Source organism: Ochotona curzoniae, unplaced genomic scaffold (assembly GCF_017591425.1).
Source record: "Ochotona curzoniae isolate NIBS_2020 unplaced genomic scaffold, NIBS_Ocur_1.0 contig_2688, whole genome shotgun sequence".
Lineage (NCBI taxonomy): Eukaryota > Metazoa > Chordata > Mammalia > Lagomorpha > Ochotonidae > Ochotona > Ochotona curzoniae.
Genome location: NW_024465553.1, coordinates 7,706,802 through 7,733,917, shown reverse-complemented (window position 1 = coordinate 7,733,917; position 27,116 = coordinate 7,706,802). Strand labels below are relative to the sequence as shown.

General features: G+C 54.0%; 1 protein-coding gene across 2 annotated transcripts in view; it reads right to left on the bottom strand.

Moving 5' to 3' along the window:
* Positions 1-27,116, bottom strand: part of TTC7B (tetratricopeptide repeat domain 7B) — a 161,429-nt gene that overhangs the window by 13,348 nt on the left and 120,965 nt on the right. For both annotated transcript variants that reach the window (XM_040975164.1, XM_040975165.1), the window contains 2 exons: positions 20,072-20,212; positions 10,938-11,140 (listed from right to left, as the gene is read on the bottom strand). In XM_040975164.1, coding sequence (XP_040831098.1) covers positions 10,938-11,140; positions 20,072-20,212 — 344 coding nt within the window. The remainder of the gene's footprint in view (positions 1-10,937; positions 11,141-20,071; positions 20,213-27,116) is intronic.

Genomic DNA, 27,116 nt, shown 5'->3' with positions numbered 1-27,116 from the left:
GCCTGCCAGAAGCTGCTCGCCCCAGCAGGGAGCTCACAGACGGGTCCAAGGGGGCTCTAACAATGACTAGGAGGAAGCAGTGACATGGAAGCACAAATTAAAAGCATCCAAAGATACTGCTTCTATGGCTACCTGTTCCTAGGACTTCCTACAGGCAGCTGCAGGACACCCACTGGGCCCCATGCAGCTGGCTGCTAGCCTGTCCAAGGGTGAGGGATTCACCCCCCAGAGCCTGTAGGGACTGCTCCTTGCTTTCGAGTTTGGAGGCTTTGTATTTTTTTTGAAGGGTGGGGAAGGGACAGGTCCCCAGGGGTACCCACCGGCTCTGCTGGACTCTGGAGCTTCCCCATGCCACATTTGGCAAGGGCAGGCACAGGGGCTCTGGGTAAACCCTCCTGGTGGAGTGAGTGCTGAGGGTTGGATCCAACTCTGGGGATGAACCTGCCAGGCGGGAATGTTCGCTTCCAGGCTATAAAGGTTAACTAACCGAGCCAGGGTCATCTGCACTGATAAAGCAGGGTCAGGGCAGGTGCTGTTTTGCTCCAAACTGTGTGCCCCACCCACACCTCCCTTGCTCCCCAGCCTGGGTGGTCCCCGAGCTGGGCTGCCTCCCGGTGGCTCTAAGCAGTGCTTCTGTCACCTCCTGGCGTGACAGCTGAGCTCCCTCAGACCTGCACACAGCAGCACCCTTTCTTCCGGGAGTTGGGGTGGTGGTGGGTGTGGGGTGAGGAACGGTTCCTTTCTGCTCACGCCTGCTGCTCTCCCTGCTGCACACTCTGTGAGGAAGGTGCCCTACTCTGTGGCACTTGCCTATTTGCACCATGTGAACCTGTCAAAAAGACTGTGGCTGGAGCTGGCTCCAGCACAAACTGCTGTGTCTACTGGCTGCCAGGGACTGCAGCACAGGGACAGAGTGGCTCAGGAGATGCTAGGGCCTGTCATCTCATGCAAGCCACAGTCCCGACAGTGTGGCGACATGAAACACTATTTTCTGCCTTGTTAGGATGCAGTGAGGAAGTCTAGACGCAGTGTGGCAGGCAGAAGCTTAAGGAAGCCTTGAAATCTCCAAACACCTCCCATACCTAGAGCCCGGGCCTCTCTCCAGCAACCCGGCTCTGGCAGCCTGACTGTCCTATGGCCGGTTTTCCTGTACACAAGCCCAAGTCCCCTGCCACACGTGCTGGTGGATGCGTGAGTGGCGGAGTGGATGGTGGAGATGGTGTGGGGAGCTGGAGGGGATTGCTGGCTGCTGGCAAAGAGGGTGAGACTGAAGCTGGTGTTCTATAATCATTCCCAAAGCACAGGCGGACTTGTCACCTTTGTATAAGACACCAGGCAGCAGGTAAAGAATTTAACAGCTTGTGGGAGTTCTAATTAGAGAGCCAATTATAACTCGATTGACCCGCCTTGCTTTGAAAGGCCTGGAAAAAAACGCACGCTGTCCTCAGGAAGAGGCCGGCTTTTGCTTCTGGTGTGTTCTGGGAGATTCCTGCAGTGCTGGCTTGCTGGCGCCTTGGTGGCAGGCCCAAGCATCTGTCTGGATCTGAAGGATGAGAGGGACCCCGCGGGGACCCATGTGCCTGCAGCTTCGCACCCCTGAGCCTGAACAAAGACACCGGGGCACCCTGGCGGGCCGGGCCAGCGGCTCCCGCTTCATTTGGAAGGGCTAGGGCCTGCGTTTCAGTGAAACCATGATCAAGACTGACCTCAGGGCAAAGCTGGAGGTCAGCTTATTGTACGTGAGGGAGTGTGTCTGTGTGCGCGGCTGGCTTTAGAATCTGTCTCTGCTGTCACAAAGGGGGGCTGACAGCTGGCGAGAGAATCCTTTCTCCTGGGAGCTAATGGGTGAGAGGTGGCCATTACACACTTGTGAAGTCTTGGTGGCTCATACCCACGATCACACCTAAGTCTGAACCTGTGATCTCCCTGCAGGGCTGGGAGTGGACTCTACTGTTTCCGCTTACACAAGGAGAAGCTGTGGCTGTTCCTGGGCCTCAGGCCCCGGCCCCTTTTGTTTCATATCCCTGGCACTCTCATCTTCCCCCATAGCTTCAGCTGCCACCAGTGGCTGCTGCTCTCGTCCCAAGTTAAGGTGGCAATGGGTCATCTCTTCCAGGGTGATCCAGGTCACCCCTCTCAGCATGACCTAACACACCTGTCACTATCCTTCTTTCCAGACCTGTCGCTCCTTCTGCATCCCGTCCTGTAGGTGAAGGCATCTTGTCTATGCAAGCACCTTGAATCTGATGCCTGGGACAGCCTTGAGCCCATGCCTCCTTACACCAAGTCATTCACTCCACACTTCTCGCCAGTCCTGGTCCTCTGTAAGCCTCATACCCTCCCCGCATCCATTATCTACCCTCCACAACAGTATCTCCAGAATGGTATCTCCTAGAATGCAAGGCTGATTGCTTGAACTGAGAAAGTCTCAAACCTGCAGCAAAGAAAGTGAGGCTGATACAATGGACATCAGTCAGTCAGTCCCCATCACCTAGTAAGCAACCCCGAACCTCTGTCATATTTGCTTCTTCTATTTGTGTGTGTAGGGAGGTGGTGGTGGGGGGTAAGGGTCAGCACTGTTATAGCCTTTTTGAGGCACTATGGCATATCACCCCGAAACACTCTTGTGTGGGTTTGACAACTAAGGGTGTTGTCTTATATAAACGGCCCACTGCAGCACAGCTAGGACACGCAGCAAGGCTGCCTCACTGCTGTATGCCACCTGGCCCAGGCTCACGCCTCCAGCCGTGCCAGAGTTTTGCCAACAGCTGCCTTACTATCCATTCAGCTCATCTGTTCCCAGACTGTGCTAGGCTCTGCGTCTCCATGTGCTGCTGGAAGATGGTCCACAGGTCACTTCCATGAGCCCAGGGCACATGTGCGCTGCACATCTGTCTGCCTGGCAGAACCCTCAGCTTGTGGAAGTTCCTGCCCTTCCCTGTATATAGTAGTGCGATGTGACAGGACAGGGGGAGAGGGAGTCGTGTTTGCACCCTCACTGTCAGGTCTGGCATCTGGCCCCAAACGAGGCCACTGTATCCTGCCTGTGTCGTAGCGTTAAGCCTTCCTAGTCACTAACAGACAGGGCTCCTGAGCTGGCAGCCGGGGGAGCTCAAGGAATGCACTGCTGGGGAGTGTGGGTGGTGGGGGCTGGGGGACCGACCTCGCTACAGCTCAGGTACTCCACTTCAAGTACTGAAATCTTCCAGGAGTACCGACTAGTGCCATTCTGAAAGACTCCCAAAGAAAACAATGTGTGCAGAGGTATTTTTAAGCCACAGGTGCTCTGTGTGCAGTGAACAGGTGAAGAAAGGAGGGAGGAAGGACCACAGTGCACCAAGGAACCCGGGAGCACACAGGAACCGGGTGTTGGTGGAGGGGAGCTCCTGCAGCCCCGGAAACCTCAGCTGAGGAACTAGGGGGGTACAGAGCCATTGGGGGTGGTGAAGCTTGGAGCTTTCTGGATGCTGGTTTCTACTGATAGTACTGCTGGAGCTACTGATAGTACTGCTCAGACCTTCATTTGTCCCAACCTCTCTTTTCCTCCTGAGGTCTCTCGGGCCTTGGGGACCTGCTGGGCAAGTGGCAATGCCACCTTCTGCCCCTGGGCAGGCCTCTCCACACATGTACACTCACACTCTTGTCAGCAATGCTCATAGTGCTGGGTCTCCAAGGATAGACCCAGAGCAGCAGACCATTGCAGGGTTCCAAGTCAGGCCTTCCTGGGAGCCCTGAGGTTGGGGATTTGGTGACTCCTTCCTCCCCTGCAAGCCCTCAGATCTGCCCCTGGGCAACAGAGAGGGCGCCAGGAGCAAACCTGGAGACTGGCCTGCGTCTGAGCTCAGAAATCAATACTGAAACTAGCAGCCTGGCCAGCTGACAGCTTCCGGATGCTGTGTGGCAGGAGGGAGGCAAGAGGACAGAGCCATTCTCAGCAAGTGCTGCCTGGACACAGGCCCAGGAGATGCCCCACTACCTCAGCAAAGCAGGGGGCTGCTCCTTGCTCAAGAAAAATGGGCATGAAACCTCAAAGAGTGATAGAGTTAGGGTTCCCAGTAGGCCTTTCCTCCCTCCATCCGTCCTTAGCTTGGTTAGGGACTTCCAGGAGGGTTCTAAACCCACAATGCCTTCAGCTGTCCAGCAAGCATCGGTCTAAGGATTTTTGTTTGCTTCTTGCCCATTTGAGGCTCCTTCTTGATACTGGAGCAATGACTCATGGGGTGTCCTCAAGAGGTTTAAACTTGGCCTGAGGGATCACACAACAGGGGGAGGTCGGGGTGGGGGGACTTGTATGGCCCACAGAGAGCCCAGGAGCACCCAGCAAGAACCAGCCTTGAAGCAGTCATGAGCTGGCTGGATTCTTGCAAACCAGGTGGGCCTCATGTACTGCCCTTCCAGGCTGGCTGAGGCCACCGGCTGCTGGGCAAGCAGGGACAGCAGCAGGGAGTGGGCACAGGAAGGTGGAGGGAAATCTGCAATCTTCAGGGTGTGAGATGCAGAAAAGCCAGGGAAGAGAGAGCCAGCAGCCCGGTCTGATCCAGGGACCATGACCCTGGCAGAACGAGAAGACAACGGAGCCCAAGCACCAGCTCTCCATGGAACCATGGGGCAGATCTTCCAAGAATAATTGGTTTGCACAGAATATGTCAGAATTTCCGATAACTTTACACAATAATTAGATGAGAGACTGAACTGCACTGTCTATAATTAGGCATCTAAGACTCTGCAAGAGAAAAACAGAAATAAATATGGAATTAATTTGGTCTTTAAGCTGCAGGGAGAGGAAGGCCTGGCAGGGCCCAAGTTAAGGTGGCAATGGGTCATCTCTTCCAGGGTGATCCAGGTCACTCCTCTCAGCATGACCTAACACACCTGTCACTATCCTTCTTTCCAGACCTGTCGCTCCTTCTGCATCCCGTCCTGTAGGTGAAGGCATCTTGTCTAGGCAAGCACCTTGAATCTGAGGAAGGCAAGTGGCTCCTAACCGGCATGGAGACAAATGTTAGAGGTGCTGGAGGGATCCCTGAGTCCATGAGAAATGGCTGCTTCAGGGGTTTGAGATGGGAGCGGGCAGGCACAGGAGCTGCAGCCGAGTGCTCCAGCCCCAGGGGCGGTGCCTCTTGCTCCAAGCAGGACTCAGATGCCCAAGAACCAGAAAACAGTCGACTAAAAATAAGTGGCTTCAAAGGGATGTGTACATGGTATTGTCTCAGAGCTGTTAGTGACCTGGTTCCAGCTCAGGCTGGAGTGGGGGTAGGGGTAGTTCCTGGTGCCTCCCACTTGGTCCTCCTGGCTCACTTAGCAGCTGATGGGCAGCCCACCCTTTGTTCAGCAGAAAATGTTGTTCTGCTTCATTTGAAAAACAACCTTTAATTCAGAAAGGAAACAGCTGAGGGTGGATGGAGCCCTCTATTTGATTATCATGAAGTTTTGCCTCTTGCTCTTTGCTATGTAAAGGAAGCCGCTGCCTCGGGTGGCCAGGAGCCACTCCTGGGATCCTCAAGGGCTCGCTGACCCTGCTGACCTGGCTTTGCCATGCCTGGGTCTTAGCTAGGCAACAGCAGAAATCCAACACCCATTTCTCCAAGGGACAGCTTGAGAGGCACCAGCTGGGGACCCCGGGTCCCCTGATAGATGCCCAAATCCTACAGAACCCATATCCACAATGTTCCCCTCCTCCCACTGGGGCACATATGGGACAACACACCGCAGGCCCACCGTGTGGGTCACTGTTTCCCTCCAGATGTCACTCAACAGACAGCACTGGGATGTCACCTCCCTGACTTGCCACTCTTCATGCCCAGTGTGGAGGTGCACACATGGTGAACCCCGAGCCAGGCGAAGGAGTATAAAGGCTCCCATAGTGGGGGGTCCTGAATGTCCTAGGAGCTGTCTTCCTCTCAGGGCAGGGCTGTCACTCAGCCTTGTTTTGATGGCTTGGCCTCCAGAACTGCTGCAGCAACTGAAGATGCAGCCCTAAGCTGTCCCATGCACCCCACTGCACCCCCTGCACCCCACGCATGGTGTCTCTTGTTAAGCCCCCTCCACCAGCGCCTTCTCCGCAAGCTGGGCCCATCTCTGTCATTCTCAGCCACAGGCGTGGTCTCCTTGGACTGGGAATGTTGTGCTACTTGTCAAGTTTTTGTGTTTGGTGTCACCTGGTTTTCAGAAAACCTCAAATCTCTAAGAAGACCCCAAAGATGGCCTGCGCGGGAGACTTCCAGGCTGAAGCCATCCTAATTGTAAGGGGCCTTGCCTTCCCATCCGCCCACAGAAGACCAGCAAGCTCTTGGAGGGCACCACACCGCAGGCAAAGAGCCGTATCTACTCTGAGACACCACCTGATGGAGACACACGTGTTTTCCCATCGGTCAGTGACCCATTCCAGGCACAAGGATACATTTTCCTACCCAATCCTTAGGAGCCTCACTGAGACCAGTCCTCCAGCTATACACCTGGGGGCACAGGGCCCTGCCCCTCACTCCCCAAGCCTTTGGAGAGTTCCAAGTACCTTCAGCACAACTCCCTCTGGGGCAGCAGGAATCTCAACACCCCCAGCCTTCCAGCTGCCCCCCAGGAATGACAGCCAGCCAGCCAGTGCTCTCCGTCCCTTTATATGGCCCACAGCCTTGTCTTGGGAACACCCCCAGCCTTCCAGCTGCCCCCAAGAATGATGGCCAACCAGCTAGCACTCTCTGTCCCTTCACAGGGTCCCCAGCCTTGTCTCGGGAACACCAGCACTTGAGGAGATGGCCTCCTGACACTTTGAATCTAGGCTTTTCTCATTGATCAGCACCGGCTCAGTTCCCAGGCTTGACATGGGGAGGTCTCCTCCACCTATTGTTTGGTAGGGGGTGGGATCTGTCTTATGGGTGTCCTGCGGCCCACGGCCTTTCCAGCTCCCAGGCCTCCGTAAGGCTATCTGGGGTGGTGGTGGGGGTGCCTCTGACTCCTCTCTTCAGGCCATGCTCCTCTCTAATCCCTTGCTGACCTCTGCCCTCTGCTTCCATTCCAGGCTTTCTCAGCCTATCAGCTGAGAAACCCAAACTGCCCGCTAAGGTCCTCTGGAAGAGGAGCCTTTCTCAGTGGCACGCTCCCCTCCTGACCTTCCCCACCGCCCACCACACAGCCTTCCTGGCACCCGTCCACACTCCTGCTCCCGAAAGCCCTTGCTTCCTTCCTACTTCCGGTCTCACCACTCTGGGAAGCCTGACACTATCAGATGGCCGCAAGATATCCCTGTTTGCAGAACCTGTGTCTGCCCTGGTGATCTTGTCCTTGGCTACACAGGGTCTCTGCATCTGCTCTTGGCCCTGGAAGTGTCATCCAGTGTACAGGTCATGGTGCCCTCACCAGTCCTAGCCCACTGTGGGCCATTAAACCCCTATCTTTGGAATAGAAGAACTGATTTGGAAAAAACTATTTGGATTTCAGTTACTCAAATTGGGGACTGGGAGCTGAAGGTTTTTTTTTTTTTTTTTAACAGCAGGAGGAGATAAACTTAAATGCAATATACCTTGGCAAAAATAAAATGGAAATATGCTTTTATTTTTCAGAAGAGTCAGATAACTCAAGCAACTCCTCCCCTTGTCAACCGTTACTCTAATTTTTGCCCTGTCACCTGCCCACGCTCAGCTCCGTTGGGCTCCCTTGGTCTTGTGCTGATTTGCCTCCATTACTACATACACCAGTTCTCTTTTCCCTTCTCACAGTATGACATGAATGCTAAAGCAGTCAGCCCAGTGTCTGCCTCCCTGGGGTTTAGTCTGTGCATCCTGGGTCGAGGCTGGCCTCTGACTGCTTTCATGAACTCCACCTGCCTCCCGAGTCACCACTGCATTTTCACCTTGTGACTGGTCTCTGACCAGTGGTGACTGGGCACAGGAGAAGTTCGTGTGTGACTGTCCACCAGGGACAAGCCCATCTCTGACCGTCCTGTGCATTTCTCGGGGGTCTCTCTCTGTGACAGACAGCCCATTTCCCTCCATCCTTCCTTCCTGCCCACTGTGGTCCTTGCTGGCCTCTCTGAGCACTGACTGTTGTAGATCCACCCCCAACATTTCCAGCGTGTTTTTCCTGGACCCATTCCTGCCTTGCAATGGGTTCTTCCCCATGGGTCCTCCTTGGTTGGCTCTTGGGCGGTGTGTGGAGCCGCGTGGAACTGTGTTCCTAAGAAAGCTTCTAGCCTGAATCTCTGGCCCTTTCCCAGTCTTGCGTGGGACAGGCCTGCCCTTGTTTAGTCAGGTACACATGTCCCTCCCGGAGTGCCAGGCGTCTACCACTGCCCATGGCTCATCTCCTTCTGCCAATTCTGTTAGTTGCCTTGCCTCTCCCCTAGACTTGATCCGGTAAAAAGGTACCTTCCTTCCTTAGGGTCCTGCCAATCAGGCTGGTTTCCACAACATTACACAGGTCCTGGTGTCACTGGACATGAGATTTCAGCTGTTATTGAACTTGTCTTTGGGGACCTCTTGGTGTTAATACCATTGTCCCTGTTCATAGAGCAGAGGCACAAGAGGGTCACTTGCTTCACAGCCCAGAGGGATGGGGCTGGGACATTGGTCTATGCCCCTTGGCTTCCCTCCTCTATCCCCTGTCTTCCCCTCGGTGTCACAGAAGCACATAAACTGTGGTGGGGCAAGAGAGGGGTCATGGCGCATCAAGGCCAAAGAGCTGGGGAAGCCAGGGGCTGTCCCTCCAATGGCCCAGCAGTGCCAGGGGGTGGGGACACAACTCAGGCTATAGTGGGGCTCCCCAAGCCTGGGCTGGGACCCCAGGGGCAGGCTGGGAGAGACAGATCAGAGTGTATTATGCTTAGGTCTCCTAACAAAGAACATCTCAAGCCTGCCTTGAGCCTCACCATGGCCACAATAACTGGGCAGGTTTCTGAGCCTGAGAACAGGAGCTATACAGGTGCACTGCTCTCACCCTGCCTCTGGGCCGGAAGGAGTTTTAACACCTCAGGGTGCACTGGGCGAGGTCTTCAAGTCTGCTCTTAATCTGACTCCTGCACACTGGCCAAGCCAACATCTCAGGTCCTGGAAGGACTCAGGCCGGGGCCATGTGCCTGGCAGGCGAAGCCTCGCCATGGTGCCCTCGTTCACCAGTCCTCCGGTGGAGGGGGGCAGTGCTTGTCACTTTCAGAAAGGAAAGTGCCTGGCATTTGTCAGAAAGCTCAGATGTCCTGGAAACAGAAAACTCCCCGGTGCGATTTTCCTCTGTGATCTTCTGTCTCATGTGTCCCCCTGGGGATGAACAAGAAGCACTCCTCTGAATAATTCATAGGCCCCGGGGTGGAAACACACTGCCTCTTTTTAATAGAAAGGCTGGCTAGGCGGCGTTGATTATACCTCTCCAGCGAAGCTCAAGCCAAAGCCTTTTTACAAATTCCTCTTACAATAGGGAAACACAAATTAAAAGCCAGGTCGCATTTTCAGTTGAACAGACTAATGTTTGGGTAATATGTAAAATGATTTATAAAGCTGTACCAAGCTATGGGATGCTCATAAAAGGAAGTTGCAGGGGAAAAAATCAGAAAGAGCTATAATTATTATAAGGTCTAATTGATTTTTAAAACTGAAAAGAACCACCTTGGGGTTTGCACTGGCTAAGCACCTACTAGATGCTAGGAGCTTGGCCGGGCTTGCTGGAGAGTGGCTGCGTTTCCTACAGCAGCACAGCAGGGCAAGTTCATAGAAACGCCAAGGCCAAGGAAAGGGCAGGTGGAGCTTGGAATGGCACTCCCTTCCCCTGGGGGCCACAGCCTCTTCTACATCTTGTGGTATTTCTGGGAAACAGTAACACCATGGTGGGGGGCTTGGCAGTCCTTTGGAGCATGGTTCACTGCTCGGTTGCAAAGCAGTACCCTCTCTGTCCTGGACACAGGGGACTCATGCCCAGAACAGGTGAGGTGGGCCTTGCCTGAGGTTGAAGAGCAAGTGACTAACACCATGGACACCAGTGTTGTCCCCAGAACCCTTGTACATGAGCATGGTGATTATGGGTGCTGAGCTCCACCTCCTCCGACCACTACAGGCTAACGATGCAAAGAGCACTCTGATTGCATGACAAGGTTTTCCTTCTCTATGCTCCATTACTGCTAAGAATATCACAAAAACTCAGCCCCAAAGCCAAGCGTGCATGCCAAGATCGGACAGGATGACACTTCACCAGGTCCCTGCATCTGGGGCACAGATAAGTGTCAATTCAGACTCCTGAGGGCACAGATACAGCTCTCCAGGTTTCCAGCTCACAGAGAAGGCTGGTGGGTGGCCACTACAGGATCTCTCAAAGGTGAGGCCATGGTACTGGGAACCAGGGGCTGCAGGTCCATCCCAGGTAGTGGTGTTGGCTCCAAGACAGGACCACCAGACAGTGCTCGCGGAGTGGAAACCACAGCGACTACTCAGGAACCAGGGCCATGGGTCCCAGATTGGAGTGCAGCACAACTGGCCTGCCCGCCACCCTGTTCACAGGCTCCTTCAAGTTCAGAGGAGGCCCTGATTTACAAAAATCTCTGACCTTTGTGCTGACTGGCCTAATGGACAAGGCACTGGCCTCCTAAGCCAGGGATTGTGGGTTCGAGTCCCATCTGGGGTGGAAGTTTCATTATGAAACGAAAGCTACGTATCTGGAATATCCCTGGGGATGTGCTGTATCCCTGGGTGGCTGCTGTAAGTGGCACACAGACCAAGATGATGATGACACTGCCTAGGCCACAGTACCTTTATCACACCCCAAGTTGCAGTGGCCTGGGGGTCACGTGCACAGCCAACAAGGGGAATGATGTGTTGGTTGCATGCTCTGGGGCAGCCGGGCAGCCAGGCAGCCAAGCGCATGTGGTCTTTGAAACCAGGGGGTGGGAGGGCCATCAGCCTCCTGCTATTTCCAAAGGGAGCCCCATCACAAGAGTGGGGTCGCCCAGCCCCCAGACTCACCAGTCGCTGCATGCTCTTCACGTGGGTGGGGCTGATGGACAAGGCTTCCTCATACCACCGCTGGGCCTCCTCCAGGTGGCCTCGGAGCTCCGCGACCTGGCCCCGCATGTACAGGACATTGTGTGACATTGGGAAGAGGTTGGCAGCCTCCTGGGTGCAGGCCGTGGCTTCTGCAGGCTTCCCAATGCCAATATATACTTCAGCTGTGGGGGCAGGGGAGAAAACAGAGAGCAGACGTTTTCCTGGGTCTTGCCCTTAAGAGGCCCTGGCTGGGGACTTGTGCCTTCCCCTGCAGGAATCAGGCAGGGCCAAGAGCTGGCTGATCCTATCCTTGTGGGAACAGCCACAGGCTGACAGTCCCTCATGACACGGGCCACTTCGAGGCCTGTTTGGATAGGCCCTGTCCCCAACCTCTGAGGACTCCCACCCCCAGGGCCCACCCAGAGCACCTCTGCGTCTGGACAGAGGCTGGCCTGGCTCTGCCTCCCGCAAGGTTAGGGCCAGATGAGCACTGGAGTTGGGTCGACCAGAGGTGCAGAGCCCTCCAGGGCAACGACTCTGCCTCCCATTCCCCACACCCCGCCCCAGGACTGCCGTCTTGATGCCAGGTAGCCAACACCAGGGCTCATGCATTTATAGGCAGGAAGTGAAATAGCTGCTTCCCCAGCCCAAGTGATGGCACCGCCCTGGAGACTCCTCACTCCATGGCCTCAACAAAATTCTCTGCAAAACCAGGCTGTCACTTCCCAAACAGGCAGGGCTGTGCCCTTTCTGCCAAGTTCAGCCTCTCCAAGGAGTACCCCAGCAGCCCTGCAGCTCAGTGCTCCCCAGGCTGGGAGCAGTCTGTGCCTCTGCTGCCCTACCCTCCCCACCTGTCCTGCCTCGTCTGGTCCCAGTGCCACCATCCTCTCTGTCGGCCAGCCCTGACCCTTTCCCCTCTGTGGCCACAGCCGCTGGCTCCACTGCCCTGACCTTTCCCAGTGGCCGCCCTGTCTGAGTCACTGACCCCTGTTCTGGCCTGTAGGTCAGCCCCTTCTCATCTTTCTCTTGTCTTGACCTTCCCGCTGCCTCATTCTGGCAGTGAAAGACCCCCATGCTCATTATCTGCAAGTTCTGTATCTATGCATAAATAGTAGGCAAGACAGGATAAACAAGAGCACACAGAAATAGTGATGCTTGAAGGACTTGATAAAAAGGAAGCAGAAACATTTCATTAGTTCTTGCACAGGCTGCATCCTCTTTGGGAACTGCCCAGCCTCTGGCCAGCTGGCACTCCACAGCTACTCCTGGGCACAGAGCCTGGTGCCCACCTACTCAAACTCCTTCCGAGAAGCCTTCCAGGCTTTGTTCCCAGGAGGCTTTGTGTGACCACCTATTGACAATGCTGTCCTACTCCAGCACTGCCCATTCCATTTCCTCTCTGATGCTCCAAAACACTGTGCTCCCTGTAGTGCTGTCGCAGTGGCTGTGACTCAGTATGTGGTTCCTGAATGAGTGGATAACGCTCAGTAGGGGCCCTGGTAGGGTCCCACATTGTGGCATAGCAGGTAGGCCACTGCCTGTAATACCAGCATCCAATATGGGTGCTGGCTGCAGTGTGGGCTGATCCATTCTGATCCAGCTCCCTGTGCAGCGGAAGATGGCCCAAGTGCTTGGACCTGCCTCTCATGTGGGAGACTTGGATGAAGCTCTTGGCTTCCGGCTTTCGTTCCAAACTCCTGCTATTATTCCCATCTGGGGAGTGAACCAGTGGAAGGAAGAGCTCTTTTTCTTTCTCTTTGTAACTCTGACTTTCAAATAAACAAATCTTGGAAAAAAGACACCCCTCATACCAGGCAGTCTTTTCCTTTCCCCTTATGTCTGAGCAGGGGTCTGATCAACCAATCAAACTGGACAGAGGAGGGAACTGAGGTGCTGAGAGGCTGGGGAGCTCGTCTGGGCACCAGGGTGGAACAGAATTAAAACTAGAGTTCGAGCTGGGCCAGAGCATAGGTGACGTGGCTTAGAGCCCAAGCCCTAGGCCTTGGTAGAGGAACATCTCCTGTGCCCCAAATAATACCCAGATCTCTTGGCCTGGCATCAGGTGCCCTCAGCAATAGGTTTCTCCACCCTCCCTGCCCCACTCAGGGCCTGCTGGTACCGAGTGCTGTGCACTGCCCTCATCCCCAGCAGGTGTTCCATCTCCCTGATTTTGTTTGTGCTGTGGCCTCTGCCTGCAAGGCCATCATTCCAGCCTCCATCAAGGCCCTTTCTGCCTGGCATGACCTGACCCTTCCATGGCCCTTGCAGCTCTCCAATTGCAGGGTCCCTGTGAGCACTGAGGGGTTCTGGGCTGGCTCCTGGACAGCTGATGTACCCTTCTCAATGCCCTCTGTGCTACACAGAGCCAGGAGACTGGGCGGGGGAGGGCAGGGGCTGTCTCCTGGTGTCGGGTGGCGTTCCTGACCTCAGGCTCTCTGGCCGGGCCCCTCTACAACCACCTCCCCTTCTCTGATGAGCCTATTCATAGCAACGAGCGACTGCCTGGGCCGGGCCAGAGTCTGGCGCAGACTCACCTGCACCGTGTCTAATCCGCCTGTCAGTCCCACCTACCAGGAGCACAGGGAAACGAGAAACCAGCCCTGGGACATGGAGCAAAGTCCTCAGTAACACTTGCAGGGACAGAAACTCAAGCAATTCATAATTTCCTGAGCCCTGGGGTGGCGATGCTGAGGGCTCAGGGCTGAGCCCTGAGGTGGCCCTGCTGGTCACTGAGCCCTGGGGTGGCCATGCTGAGGGCTGAGGGCTGAGCCCTGGGGTGGCCAGGCTGAGGGCTGTACCTGCCTTGCATTCCCAGGAGACTCAATCTGAAGGAACTTGCTGAGAGGAACATACATGGCCATTTCTCTGGCTTCATCACGGGCCAGGCAAGGCCCCGTCCCTCCTGGGCTACAAGCAACTCCTGCAGCAACACCATCAGGACCGCCTGCTGCCTCTGGCAACATAATTCTGTCCAAGATCTCGCCAGCAGAGTCCCACACAGGCCTGGTGGTTTTGGGTTACCTGAGCCCTGTGGCCATTTGGGAGGGCGGTACAGAACGTTCCTCTCGCTGTCCGCCTGCTTCCATGCTGGGGGTGAGTTGATCATGGACATTTCCAACATTCCTCAGGCCCGGAGCTCCCTGGGGGGCTGGTCAGGAACACACCCAGGTCACTGTGACAAAGGTTGCTCGGGGGCTGCAGGACGAATGCTCCCAGGGTTTTTGTTGCAAGCACTGAGATGGGAAAGGGCCTTGATTACCAAGGCGACACGAGACATACGAGGCTTGCCTCGCCAGGGGCCTCCAGGAGACAAACGTGATGCCAAACATCTCGTGTCTCACTGTGTCCTCAGCTACCCTGGGCCTGGCCTGGCAGCGCCACCCTGCCTGGGATGAAGAAGTACAAGTCACAGATGGACCTAAGTCAGGGGTCACAGGCTGGGGGAGACCAGGGAGCCTGGCCTCTGGAGGAGGACTTGTCTGAGGGCCCTGGCCATGGAGGGAGAAAACCCAATGGTGCTGAAATGTTAGCACTCAGGGGCTTGCGTGATGACACAAGGGATTAAATTGCTGCTGGTAAGGCAGGCATCGCATTGCAGAGTGCTGGTTCCAGTACAGGCTGCTCTGCTTCTTGGTAATGAAGTCCTGGAGGCAGCAGCTGATGGTCCAAGTCCTTACCCATGTGGAAGACCTGCTGGAAGCCCCTGGCTCCTAGTGTGGGCCTGGTTCGGTCCTGGCTGTTACAGCCATGTGGGGAGTGAACCAGCAGATCAGAGCTCTTCCCGTCGTTCTTTATCTTTCCGGTAACACATTTTTAAAAGAAAGGGCAGGGCCCAGCGCGGTGGCACAAGTGGTTAAGGTCCTCGCCTTGCACGCCCAGGATCCCATATGGGCACCGGTTCTATCCTGGCAGCCCCACTTCCCTTCCTGCTCCCTGCCTGTGGCCCGGGAGAGCAGTTGAGGACGGCCCAGGGCTTTGGGACCCTGCACCCGCGTGGGAGACCCGGAAGAGGCTCCTGGCTTCGGACCGGCATAGCACTGGCCGTTGCGGCTCACTTGGGGAGTGAATCATCAGACGGAAGATCTTCCTCTCTGTCTCTCCTCTCTGTATATCTGCCTTTCCAATAAAAAAAAAAAGAAAAAAAAAAAAGAAAGGGCAGGATATATGGTACAAGATTTTCAAATCATGTTTGCCAATAGTCTGTTTTTTTCCCCCTAAAAGCTCTGACTCTGAGAGTGGGCAGCGTGGGACCCCTAAGAGGGACAGCTGGGGACCCCAGGGCTCTATGAGAGCTCCCCTGCTCTCACAGAGCACTGGGCACAGGTGAGGCCCAGGCCCAGGGCACATCAGTCAGCTGCTCCAGGCCACTCAGCTGTCCTAGGGGGCTTGACCTGGTGTTTACCCTGTGGGAGTGGGGGTCAGTATTAACAGGGCCTGTATAGGTGGCCAGCCCAGAGTGGTGGTGAGCATAAACATGAGGACCGGCAGGCTTTCCTCCGACTTGGCAGGGACTGTGCCATCCAGCTGCCTCCCTTGTCTTGGCTGGGAGGCATGCAAAGGTTACCCAAACTTCCCCAAATTCTCTAAAATAAGACCAGGATTGGGTCTCTCTATGGGTACCTCTTGGCCACAGTTGTGCCTGCACTCCTTGGTAGAGGATCCAGGAGGAGAGTACAGATGTATGCCTGCTGAGTGAGGGTCATGTAGGGCCATGATTCCTGCACACGGGGACACGTAGAAAGTCAGAGGCCAAGAGAGCGGCAGCCCACACAAGCTTCCGTTCTCTTCTTCCAAGGACAACTTTCAGAATAAAATGAGGGGCCCTGAAAACCTGTCAGGTCTATGAGGCCTGTGCCAAGGGAAGTGGCTCTAGCACTAGCCAGCTAGGTGGCCAGGGCCTGGCACCAGTGAGCAGGCACCAGGGCCTGGCAACTGGGAGGCCCTGAAAGGCAAAGGGCCCAGTGACAGGTAGTCTGTCCTGGACAGGGGCAGCTGCCAACCTCTGATCAAAGGCAAGGGGCTACTCAGGGCCACAGGTACAGTGGACCTTACTTGTGCTTTCAGGCCAGATGTAGTGTCTGTGCCTGAAGACCCAGATGCCTGCACAGCACTGTCAAGGGCAAGTCTTGAGGCACCTGGGGTATATCCAAGCTCAGACATGAGTTGACAATCGACTCCTCCCGGATCCTAGCAATCAGTTCCTTTCCCAGGCTGCCTCATGCAAGAAATGGGGACACCTGTCACCCCCGGCTCAGGTTCAACCCAGGACTCTTCTTTTTCTGCCCCTGTCCCCACCCCCTTGAGTACAGCTGTCAGTCACTCCCAGGCACCACCTCCTCTGCCATCTGCGCCCAACTTTCCTCAGCTCAGTCAGCTTCCGCCTGGGCGGCCTCCCACTTTGCTCACCAGTTGGCGGCAGAGATCTGCCCAGGAACCTCAGGCCCCTCAGTCCTGTTCCTGTCTGAAGTCCTTTCCTGTGCTCGGGGTTAGGGTTAGGAACCCTCACTGTCTCCTTCCTTGCCTCATCTCAGCCCACCTGACTGCTTACTCTTTAGGTCCCAAGTGTAGGGTTCCTGTCACTTCCCAGAACTCACACCGCCACCATGCCTTTCTTGGTGCCTCCCTCAGCCCTGGCCGATGCTGACCACTCTTGGGGCCTCTGCTTTGGTAAGCCTTCGGTTCCCAGGAGCCACAGGAGGTCCTGACACCTGGCACCCAGCATCTGGTACCACAGAAGCAAACTTTTTCTGGTTGTTCAGTTCAGCACCTGTAGACCCTGGCAGGGTCTGCTAGTACTAGGTGGTGTCCACAGACACTGTGCAGTCCATTCCAGTGCCTGCCAGGGCTCAGCACAGTGGGAATGGTCGCACCAGCTGGGCTGCGATTCTGGCTTCCCAACTTTACAGTCGTACTACTCTAGATAAGACACTTCACAGTGGTGTTCCGGTTCATCTGCAGAATGGGGTGCGTAAGGGGATTTTAAACCTCAGAGGGGTATTACTTGGTGACATTGCCCTGGAGGGCTGGTTTTCAGTTCTGGTTCTGCTCCTGATGGCAGCTTCTTGCTAATGCACACCCCCTGTTTGGGAGCTATCTCTTTGTGGAACCTCCCAGGGCTGGGGGCCAAGGGATTGGGAGAGTATCACAGCTTCAAATCCCCAACAGAAATCAGAAAAAGTTGATCTTGCACATCTAAGAATAGCCACTGGTTTTAACTGTGAGCAGTGCCAAAGTGAAGGCTGTAATTGTTGGTAAGTAGCAGGCAGGAGCTAACCACCTCCCGCAAAGTCATTTTTAGCTGCCATGCTCGTGTGAAAGGGCAGAGATAGGCACAAGGAAGGTGCCTGGCTTGGGCAAGGCACCGGCTCAACTTAGAGCTACTGTGTCCCCCAGGACAGCTGTGAGACCAGAAACTTTGTCTTGAGGTGTGACATTAAGACATTTCTGCCCCGGAAGCACTGCCAAGGTGGCCATTTCTGCCCAACCCGGGGTCCCCACTGTACAATGGGGGAAGAAGCCTCCCCTGCCTTTCATTACACGGGACTGGTCTTGTGGCAAAGAGAGTAAAGCAGCAGCCTGCAATGCCCATATCCTGTTTGAAACTGCTTAGAGTTCCAGCTCTCCACTACTGATTCAACTCCCTGCTAATGTGCCTGGGAAGGCAGTGGAAGATGGCCCAAGTGCTTGGACTCCTGTCACCCACATGCGTGACCCAAAAGAAATTCTTGGCTCCTGGCTTTTGGCCTGGCCCATCCCTGGCTATTGTGGCCATTTGGGGAGCAAGCCAGCTACAGATAGAAGATTCTCTCTGTAACTCTCCCTTTCAAACTAAGAATACATCTTAGAAAAAAAGAAAGCACACACACACACACACACACACACACACACTACTCGGAGATCCTTCAAAGTCATTCCCTTGCAAGACTCAACAGAAAACAAATTCTGAGAAGATTCTGGTTAATTAATTTACCTTACAGGCCAGGCACAGTTTGTCCATGGTCCACAAGGCAAACTACTTTCCAATATTTCATTTCCACTCATGTGTAGTTCCTAAAGGAGGATTTTATTCTGTCCCAGAGGTCATTGCTGTGTGAAATGGATCTTATGGGATTATACAGAAATCCAAGCATTGCTCCTGATACAGTTTCAGCCACATTTTCCTCCCAAGGAACTACAGCTGGATAAAGGAGCCACTGGATAAAACTGCCCAGATCTGGGTGACCCCCAGGTTTTCTTTCTTTCTCTCTTTTTAAAAGATTTATTTTATTTTTATTTTAATTTTTATTGCAAAGTCAGATATGTAGAGAGGAGGAGGAGAGACAGAGAGGAAGATTTTTTGTTCGCAGATTAATTCCCCAAGTGGATACAATGGCTGGAGTTGGCCAATCTGAAGCCAGGAGCCAGGAGCCTTCTCCAGGTCTCCTGCATGGGTACAGGGTCCCAAGGCTTTGGGTCGTCCTCAACTGCTTTTCCAGGTTACAAGCAGGGAGTTGGATGAAAACCAGGGCTGCTGGGATTAGAACCAGTGCCCATATTGGATCCCGGTGTGTGCAAGGAAAGGACTTTAGATGCTAGGCTACTGTGCCAGGCCCAACCCTCACGTTTTCTGATCCAGCTCCCTGCTGGCGCCAGGCTAGGGAGCTGGCTCCATCTGAAAGGATCATCCCAGTCCACTGGGCTGCCAGACTTCGGCTTTTTCAAACATTCACCTGCAAGTCAGATCTGAAAGACACCTATATACCCTAGCCCTGCAGGTGCGGATGGCTCACCTGGCCCAGAGACCACCCCGTGTGCCCTTCCTTTCTGTACTCTGCAGCTGCTGTTCAAAAAGGTGACTGCACAGGGCAATAGAGAAGCCTGGGCTGGGGCTGGGGCTTCTCTATCAGACAGCTGTGGGGAGCAGGCACTCCTGTGGTTCCCAGACCCAGAGTCAGCCTGTTGGGGACCTCTTTGAGCCAGAGTCCCAGGGCAGTCTGCAGTGGGAACAACAATTCCACACTCCCAGGCTTCTGCTTGGAAGAACAGAATCTGCTCTTGTACTGTAGCTGTTGGGGCTCAGTAAAGGATTATAAGACTGGCAGAGCATGGCTCCATGCCCAAGCCAGGTAAAGCCCGCCATGTTTTTGTCCATTGTGGTGTGTAACAAGGTGGGACATCACACAGTGAGCCTTGGCAAGAGAGGGGCACACAGATGGGCGCTTGGTACAAGGCCAGAGCTCCTCTCAGCCAGGCCTGGATTTATCTGCATCCTGAGCGATGGAGCCCTGGAGGCCCAGCCAGGGCTGGGCAGATCAGGACATACAGCAGGAGAAAGAGAAGCTACCTATTATCCAGAAAGACAAATACAAGTGCAGCAAGAGCCATCACATGCTGGGAAGCTTGGCAGAGTGGGATGGTGACTGTATGCTGCATGTCGGTGATCTCCAGCCGTGCAAAGCATGGGGAATGAGCGAGTGGACACCCACATCTGACCAGGGGAGGGACAAGCCCAGGCAAGCTCCCAGGTCAGCATCTGCTTCTGCCAGCATCCCTCTCTGTGGATTACAAAGACTGCCACCAGAGTGGCTAGTGGGGGCCCCTGAATTGGAGAAGGCTCTCTCTGCCTCCCAAGGGACTTCAAGGCATCCTTGAACAATATTGCAGGCCTGGGTGCTTGCCTACCCTTGGAGACACATGCTATACTCAATGCCAGTGGAAAGCTGAGAGACTGGGGCTGAGAGGTGAAGCCATGGCAATTAGGGCTGTGCAGCAGGTCTATGGCATTTAAAGTCATTGGCACACTGTCTAGGGCATAGTCCTCTGGCCCCTCATTCCCTCCCCACCCCTGCAACCCTCCCAGCAGCTCTTAGAGCCCACTGGAAAATCCTTCCTGGAGACTCCTATGTACTGGGTGCTGGGTGAGGGTGCTGAAACAGGAGAGGGACAGGCAGACACACGTTAACTTGCAGTTCCTATAAGGAGGTCCTAACGTGTTGGTGTGTGGGAGCAAACCCAGTGACTTATCCCCACAGTGGGTCCTGGGTTAATCAGCAAATGGTGGCAGGACCCTGCAGCCTGGGGCAAGGTAGTAAGCAGATTTGGGGCAAGGGCAGGGTCGGGGAATGGGGAAGTACCTGCGTGGAGCCAGATCTGTGCCAGCGTCATCCAGGGGTGTAGTGGACCCTGCTTGGGGGCGCTGCTCTGTAGAGATGAGGCCACTTCTGACAGTGCCTGCTCCACTCTGGAGGCTGCTACCGATGTGGCATGCACAGAGCCTGCGGGAGGTGTCAGAGAAGATGGGATCAGGGCTGGGCAACAGCCACCAGCCAACCACACAGCCGCCTCCTCCCCCACAAGGACACACGTGCACATGTACACGCACCCCTGCCCCAGCACGCTCCTGAGAATGTTTTCTTTTGTCCATAAGAAATGTGGACAGTTATCACTGGTGGGAACCTTGTGTTTTAGCTGATCCACTCAACAGACAGAGCACATGCTATGTGACGTGCCCCTTTCAGGAGCACAGCCTGGCACAGGGTGCGCGCTGGTGGCTGGCGGTGGGGGCAGAGCTTGGATAGGCAGCTGTGAGAAGGGTGCTAACACATTGGACCTTGCAAAGCACCCCTCTAAGGCCTCACCCTACAGCCCTGTAACAGAGAGGATTCGGTTGGTTCCTCTGGAGCTATATGTGTCCGAGAGGGGCTGGCTGTTACCAAGACAAACCCAAAAGCTGCCCCTTGGCTGAGGATAGCCCCAGCACGGCATTGGGAAGCATGATTTGACACTGCAGAAATGGCACACTTTGGTTCAGGGTCTAAGCCGAAGTCTGCTCTTGGGACGAACACTAGATCAGTAGAAGATGGGTTCTACCAAAGATGCTTGGGGCTCAGTATCTGCTTAGCTACTCTGTGAGAGCCGCTGTTCTGAGAAGATAAGGGAGGGGAACTCAGCAAGAACACCAATCCAGAGAGCAGGTGCAGGGTGTTCTGCAGCTGTCCATGGTGATGCTGACCAGGGACCACCTCTGCAGCACAGCTTGCTCCCCGCCTGTTCAGACTTCTGCACATGGAGTTTCGGGACTGACAGCAGGATTCTGAGTCTCACAATTAAAATTTAATATTTAGATTTGCCTGACAGCTTGTGGTAGAAATAAGTATTATGGCACAGTTGGTGAATAGTAGCTATAAGCTCATCATGGAGTTTAAAACACTGAAGATTAGGGTTGGTGCTATAGCTCATCAGGCTAATCCTCCACCTTCAAGCGCTAGGATTCCGCATGGGTGCTGGTTTGGGTTCCAGCTGCTCCACTTCCCTTCAGCTCCCTGCTTGTGGCCTGGGAAAGCAGTCTAGGACAGCCCAAAGTCTTGGGACCCTGCACCTGTGTGGGAGACCTGGAATAAACTTCTGACTCCTGTCTTCAGAAGAGCTCAGCTCCAGACATTGTGGCCACTTGGGGAGTGAATCACGATGAAAGATCTTTCCCTCTCTGTCTCTCCTTCAATCTGCCTTTCCAATAAATAATAAAATAAATCTCTAAGAAAATAGTGATGATTTATAGAGAGAAATGCTGAATATGCAAGCAACTCCAACCAGTCATACTGTGATGGCACAAAGTGATGAACGTCAATGCCCTTTTGATGGGGGTCTGGAATGCACTGCAATGTATTCATGTCAAGGACTCTTGGTAAGAGCAGACGCTCATGCACATGTGTTCTGAATGTTCTGATGGGATGGGAACATGGATTTCTCTAACACCTAGATCCCTTGGTCATCAGTAGAAACCCACCTTCTTGGGGCAGTCACACGCAGTGACTATGAGGACATATGGAGAAGAGTGGCCTTGAGGAAAGGTGTCATGAGTCCTCAGAGGGCAATGCTGCCCAGCAATGGGGCACTCAAGGCAAGTGGATCAAGATCCTAGCTGCAGGCATGAGGGGAACCCGCAACGCACCCCTAAGAGGCTACTTTGGTTTGCACTGCTGACTTTCAACTACTGGGCTTTCAAAAGACAGAATAGTCAAATGTTTAAGTAGTCACGGGTTCTTTTTTATTGTTGTTTTAATTTTATGTGGAAAATAATATTTCTGACTTTGATAAAAAGGACTTGACATAGTTTTCCTGTAGGTAATGAGCATTTAAATGAAATTCAGAGGGAGTTGCCATTGTCCTGTTTGGCCATTTCCAAGCTGGCCCACCTTGTCACCGACTACCTGAACAATAGCAGTTCTCAACCTTGGCATCACATTCTAGTCACCTGGGGATTTAAAAGCATCGTAATGTCACAGCTCTATCAAGTGAATCACCAGTGTTAGGATGGATAGCCATTGTGACCCAACAGGCAGCCACATCTGAGAATGACTTTCATGGAGGAGCAGGGTCAGCAGTGACATTTGGTCATCAGGCAAGCTGACCTGGACTCTCCCATGTCCTACCTGGTAAGCAGGGTCCAGGAGGAACCTGCTGTTGGATGCTGGGACAGTGCATCTCAGTGTCAGCTTCTTAATTTATTAGTTTAAATTTTATTTATTTTATTGCTTTTCAACTTATTAATTTATTATTGTATTATTTTAATATTATTTTAACCTGAAAGGCAGAGTGACAGAGATAGAGAGACAGAGAGAATCAATCTTCTATCCCACTGGTTTGCTCCAAAAATGCCTGTAACAGTCAGGGTTGGCCCAGGCTGAAACGAGGAGTATCAGAAACTCCACGGAGGTCTCCCACCTAGCTTACAGGAGCCCAAGGACTTGGGCCATCATCTGCTGCCTTCCCAGGCACTTTAGTGGGGAACTAGATTGGAAATAAAGCAGCCTGCACTCAGACTGGGACTCTAACATGGGACGCCTGTGTGTCAAGTGGCAGCTGAAGTCGCTACACCACGACACCTGTTCTTGTCTCAGATTTCTTGATTACAAAATTCCTTTAGGATCTGAAAAACTGTTTACATGGGTTATATTTATAGTAACATGCACAATCTTACAACTAAAACAGGTTTTAAAATATTCAGTTATTAATTCATTTAAAAATAATACAGGTGGGCATGTGGGCCTAGCAGTGAAGCTGTCAGTTGGAATGCCTGCATCCCATAGCAGAGTTTGAATCCTCACTGGACGCTCGATTCTGGCTTCCTGCTCATTCACAGGCTGAAGGCAGCTGGGGCTGACTCAAGCACTTGGGTTCCTGCCACCTACTGGCTCAGCCCAGGCCACTGCAGGCAGGTGGAGAGTGAACCAGCAGACTGTCTGTCTCCTTTTAGCAATCATAAAACATGTAGTTGATTCCTGACACTCACTTTCCATGACAATTTTTTTTTGTACTTTTACAGAATCTTTTTTTTTTTTGTTCTCACCAAGGCAGAGGAGTCATGTATTGTGTGGGGAGGAGGAGCACTGAGGACCTAAGGTGGAAGTGGACAAATCGAGGCCTGGAAAGGGAATCACAGGAGAGACTCCAGGGCCCATTTCCAACGGGGAATCTAAGACTCCGGAGAAATCAGTTTCCAAATAACCTGTTCTAAGCTGCAACACGTAAGCCAGGGACAGGGCACAGACTACCAGGCACCTCTCCTGATCACGCACATTGGAGATGCCAAATCCCTGTTTTACCCTCCTAAGGAGAGAGTGCAGCTCTTCCTCCACTCAGGACATGGCGGCTTGGAGAAGCCATGGCGAAACTGGCAGAACTCAGGGAAGCCTCCTACAGGGGAGATCATGCCCCCCGTCTGTGGATCACCGTGCAAGTGTGTGTGTTGAGGGGAGGGTGGCAGGGGGCACTACAGACGACACAGAGAACCAAGGCTCCTGACCTTAGGGTACTGTGAATCCACCCTTTGCCCCTCAGAAGCCTGTGGTGAAACTTGCCCCAAGCAGGATGCTGGGGCTAGCAGCTCAAGTCGCCTGTGTAACTGAAGTCTTTCTAAAACCCTTGACACTTGTGGTCAGCTTCACACAGACCTTGACATGGTGGCCTCATGCGAACCCTGTTTCAGCATTCATAAGGTTCTCAGAGCTAGTGGTTGTTGGTGTTCAGCCGAAAGGCACGGCTTGGTTATGCTGGCCTCCCTGTTCTTTCCCCAGCAGGCTTGCGGGGAGTGGCACTGGCTGTCTCTTTGGCTGCACCTGGACTGTTCTGATGGCATGCAGTAGGTGACTGCAGTCTGAAGGACCCTCTGCCTTTCACTCTACACTCATGTCTTCACGATATGGAGAAGAGGAACCAGATCTCGGATGAGCCTGGAACACCTCGTGGCTCTGTGCCCCATCCCCGGGGCAGGAACACCTCGTGGCTCTGTGCCCCATCCCCGGGGCAGGAACACCTCGTGGCTCTGTGCCCCATCCCCGGGGCAGGAATACCTCGTGGCTCTGTGCCCCATCCCCGGGGCAGGAACACCTCGTGGCTCTGTGTCCTGCTTCCCCCCGTGCCAGGACCTGTAGACCACCGTGCTGCTGGAGAAAGTCCTTAGAGGTCACTCACTTGGCTGCTCAGGCTTTGGGCAGCTCTTGGCTTCCCAGTCCTGAAGGATTTACTTGCTTCCTGGGCCCAGACATGGGAGACCAGATGGTGCACAGACCTGCACTCCAAGTGCCTTCTGCCTGAGGCCCCCACAGTGGAGACCTGCCCTCACTGTCTATTTCTGAAGAGGTTCAGCCATTCCTGGGTGGGGCACGCAGGAACCACCATCCCTGCATGTGGCCCTGTCCGGAGCTGATTCAGTGTGATCTACCAACAACAGCATTTAATCAGCTTCCAGGTGAACGCTGCACCCTCAAGACCATTAAAAGGAGAAGGGAAAAGGCATCAGCTTGTCTCCTGCACCGTCAAGAGCAAACGGTGGTCTCAGTGATGGGGGGTTCTGCCAGCAAGCCGGGCTTGAAGCTTTCCACTTTCAACAAGGAAAGAATTTCTGACTCTCAAAACAGGGCTTGGTTGTTCTTGCTGGTGCAGCATTGCACACTGCCGGGGCCCCATCACCCTCGTCCGTGCACCTGCTGCCTGTTTCAACAACTAGGCAGTCCCCGGGCTGACGGGCCTGAGGCCCAGGAGCAGAGACAGCGCCTCCCATTCCGTGAAGACACACAAAGGGATATAAACGCTCGTTTCCACGCTCAGGTAGGCCCAGGCGGTAGGGCGGTCCTGCTTTCTGAGGTTCTATGTGATTCTCCACCCAGCACCAGCCCAGGTCTCCCTTCCACACGTCTACTTCCACGAGAGCGCTCATCCCTCGCTTCATGGCATGTCTGATGGTGGCTGTGGCCTCTGCCACCTCCCACGCACTCCCCACTAACAGTGATGTCTGTGGGTGCTCTGCGTTCCTCTGACTAGCCAGCTTGGTCACCATCTTAAGCACATACAACCCCCTTTCACCCAGTGCAGAACAGATCATGGCAGTGGATGAGACGACCCGTCCCATGTGACAGGCTGTCAGCAACAGCTGAACCCTCCAGGGGGCGTGACTTGTCCTAGATGAGGGAGGTGGGGCGCTCTTTCTTAGGGTAGGCTTCAGGGAAGGATCCCACTGAGGCAGGAGGGACTGGGACTCAGCGTCCTCAGCAGGCATGCAGGGGCTGGCGTGCATGCTGCCAGTGGGCAGGGCCAGGTGGACACACACACACACACACACGCGCGTGTGGGGGAATGCCGTGCACAGGAGTGAGGGAAGATGCCAGCTGTCGCGTTTGGAGACAGTACCTTCTGGAGGACTACACCGGGCAGATGCTCTGTCTCCACCTAAACCCCTCCCTCCCCACTCAGTCAGAGTGCAGTGCCACTGGGGGAGGCCTCCAGGCGTGACGTCATTCTCACACCAGACATACCTCGCACGACATCTGAGAGTACCTGCACACTACTGAGGGGCGGGCTGGCTTGTCAGTCTCCTGTAATTCCATTCAATCTTGTTTAAACAAAGGCACCACACAACTAATTAAGGAGAACTACATTGATTTAAATTGGACTGAAATAGCAAGGAGGGGTTATGTTTGAAAACGGCTGAAGTGTAAAAACTACTACCCCTCATACAGAAATGTTTTGACATATACGTGATTTTTAAAAATAATCCTATTTTATCCTACTGAGCAGGAGGAGGGGGTAAAATATGACTAGTCACATCCTCATCGCCGGACATGCTCCTGGATGTTACAAAGAGTGAAGTTGCTGAGAGAAGTGCCGGCCACGTGGACAGAGAAGAGCCATGCTGTTCTCGGAGTCTGCCTCTCCGTCTCAGCTTGTCTGAGAGCTTCGTCTCACTGATCTGCTCTTTCTCTTCTGGTGACAGGTTCCTGAAGAGAGCAGCACTTCTGCCAGAATCAGGGGTGGGAGAAATCGAGCCAGGAGCCTGGCTGCAAGCTTGGTTTGAGCATGTTCTCGGACAGGGGAAGAAAACATCAACATTTTTCTCTAAAACAACCGCTGCAGAAGCTCTGAAGAACAGGACCACAGGGCTGGCACTGCGGGACAGGTTAAGATGCTGCCTGTAGTGTCCAGTGTCCAGGGTCAGTTCGAGTCCTGGCTGCTCCACTTTCCATCCAGCTCCCTGCTAATGCCCCTGGGAGAGGAGGGGAAGGTGTCCCATGTGCTCTGGCCCCTGCCACCCACATGGGAAGCCTGGATGGAGTTCTAGATTCCTGGCTTGGGCCTGGCTCAGCTTGGGCCATTGCAGCCATTTGGGGCGTGAACTCCTCTGTGACTTCCTGTCACGTTTGCCTTTCAAATAAATAAACATTTAGCAAAAAAAAAAAAGCAGGGACTGCCAGGTGGCTGGTTCAGGGCCTGGTCCCTAGCACCTGTGCTTCCCATCCTGGCTGCCACTCAGGGAGAAAGCACCTGATGGGGTCAAACAGCAGGCTCAGTTACTGCAGCTGTGTGTGACTAGAATAATGACAGGTGCATCTTCACAGGCTCAGAACCAGGGCCTCCCTGCACAGCTGGCCCTTGCACTTTGGGGTCCTAACCTCTGAGAGCTCTGGAGCTGCTCCTCTGGAAAACCCTGGAGTCTGTTCCCTATATGCACCACAGCTCACTGAAACCAGAAAGGGCAGTCTGAAGATTTCCAAGCAGCCCATCTTTGTGAAAACCAAGAGGAACTCGCCAGTGAAATCCTTTTTTTTTTTTTTTTTTTTTACAAAGAACCTGGGTGAGAATGCTAACACTGAGCATCTGTCTCTTCTGCTATAGGATGCTTCC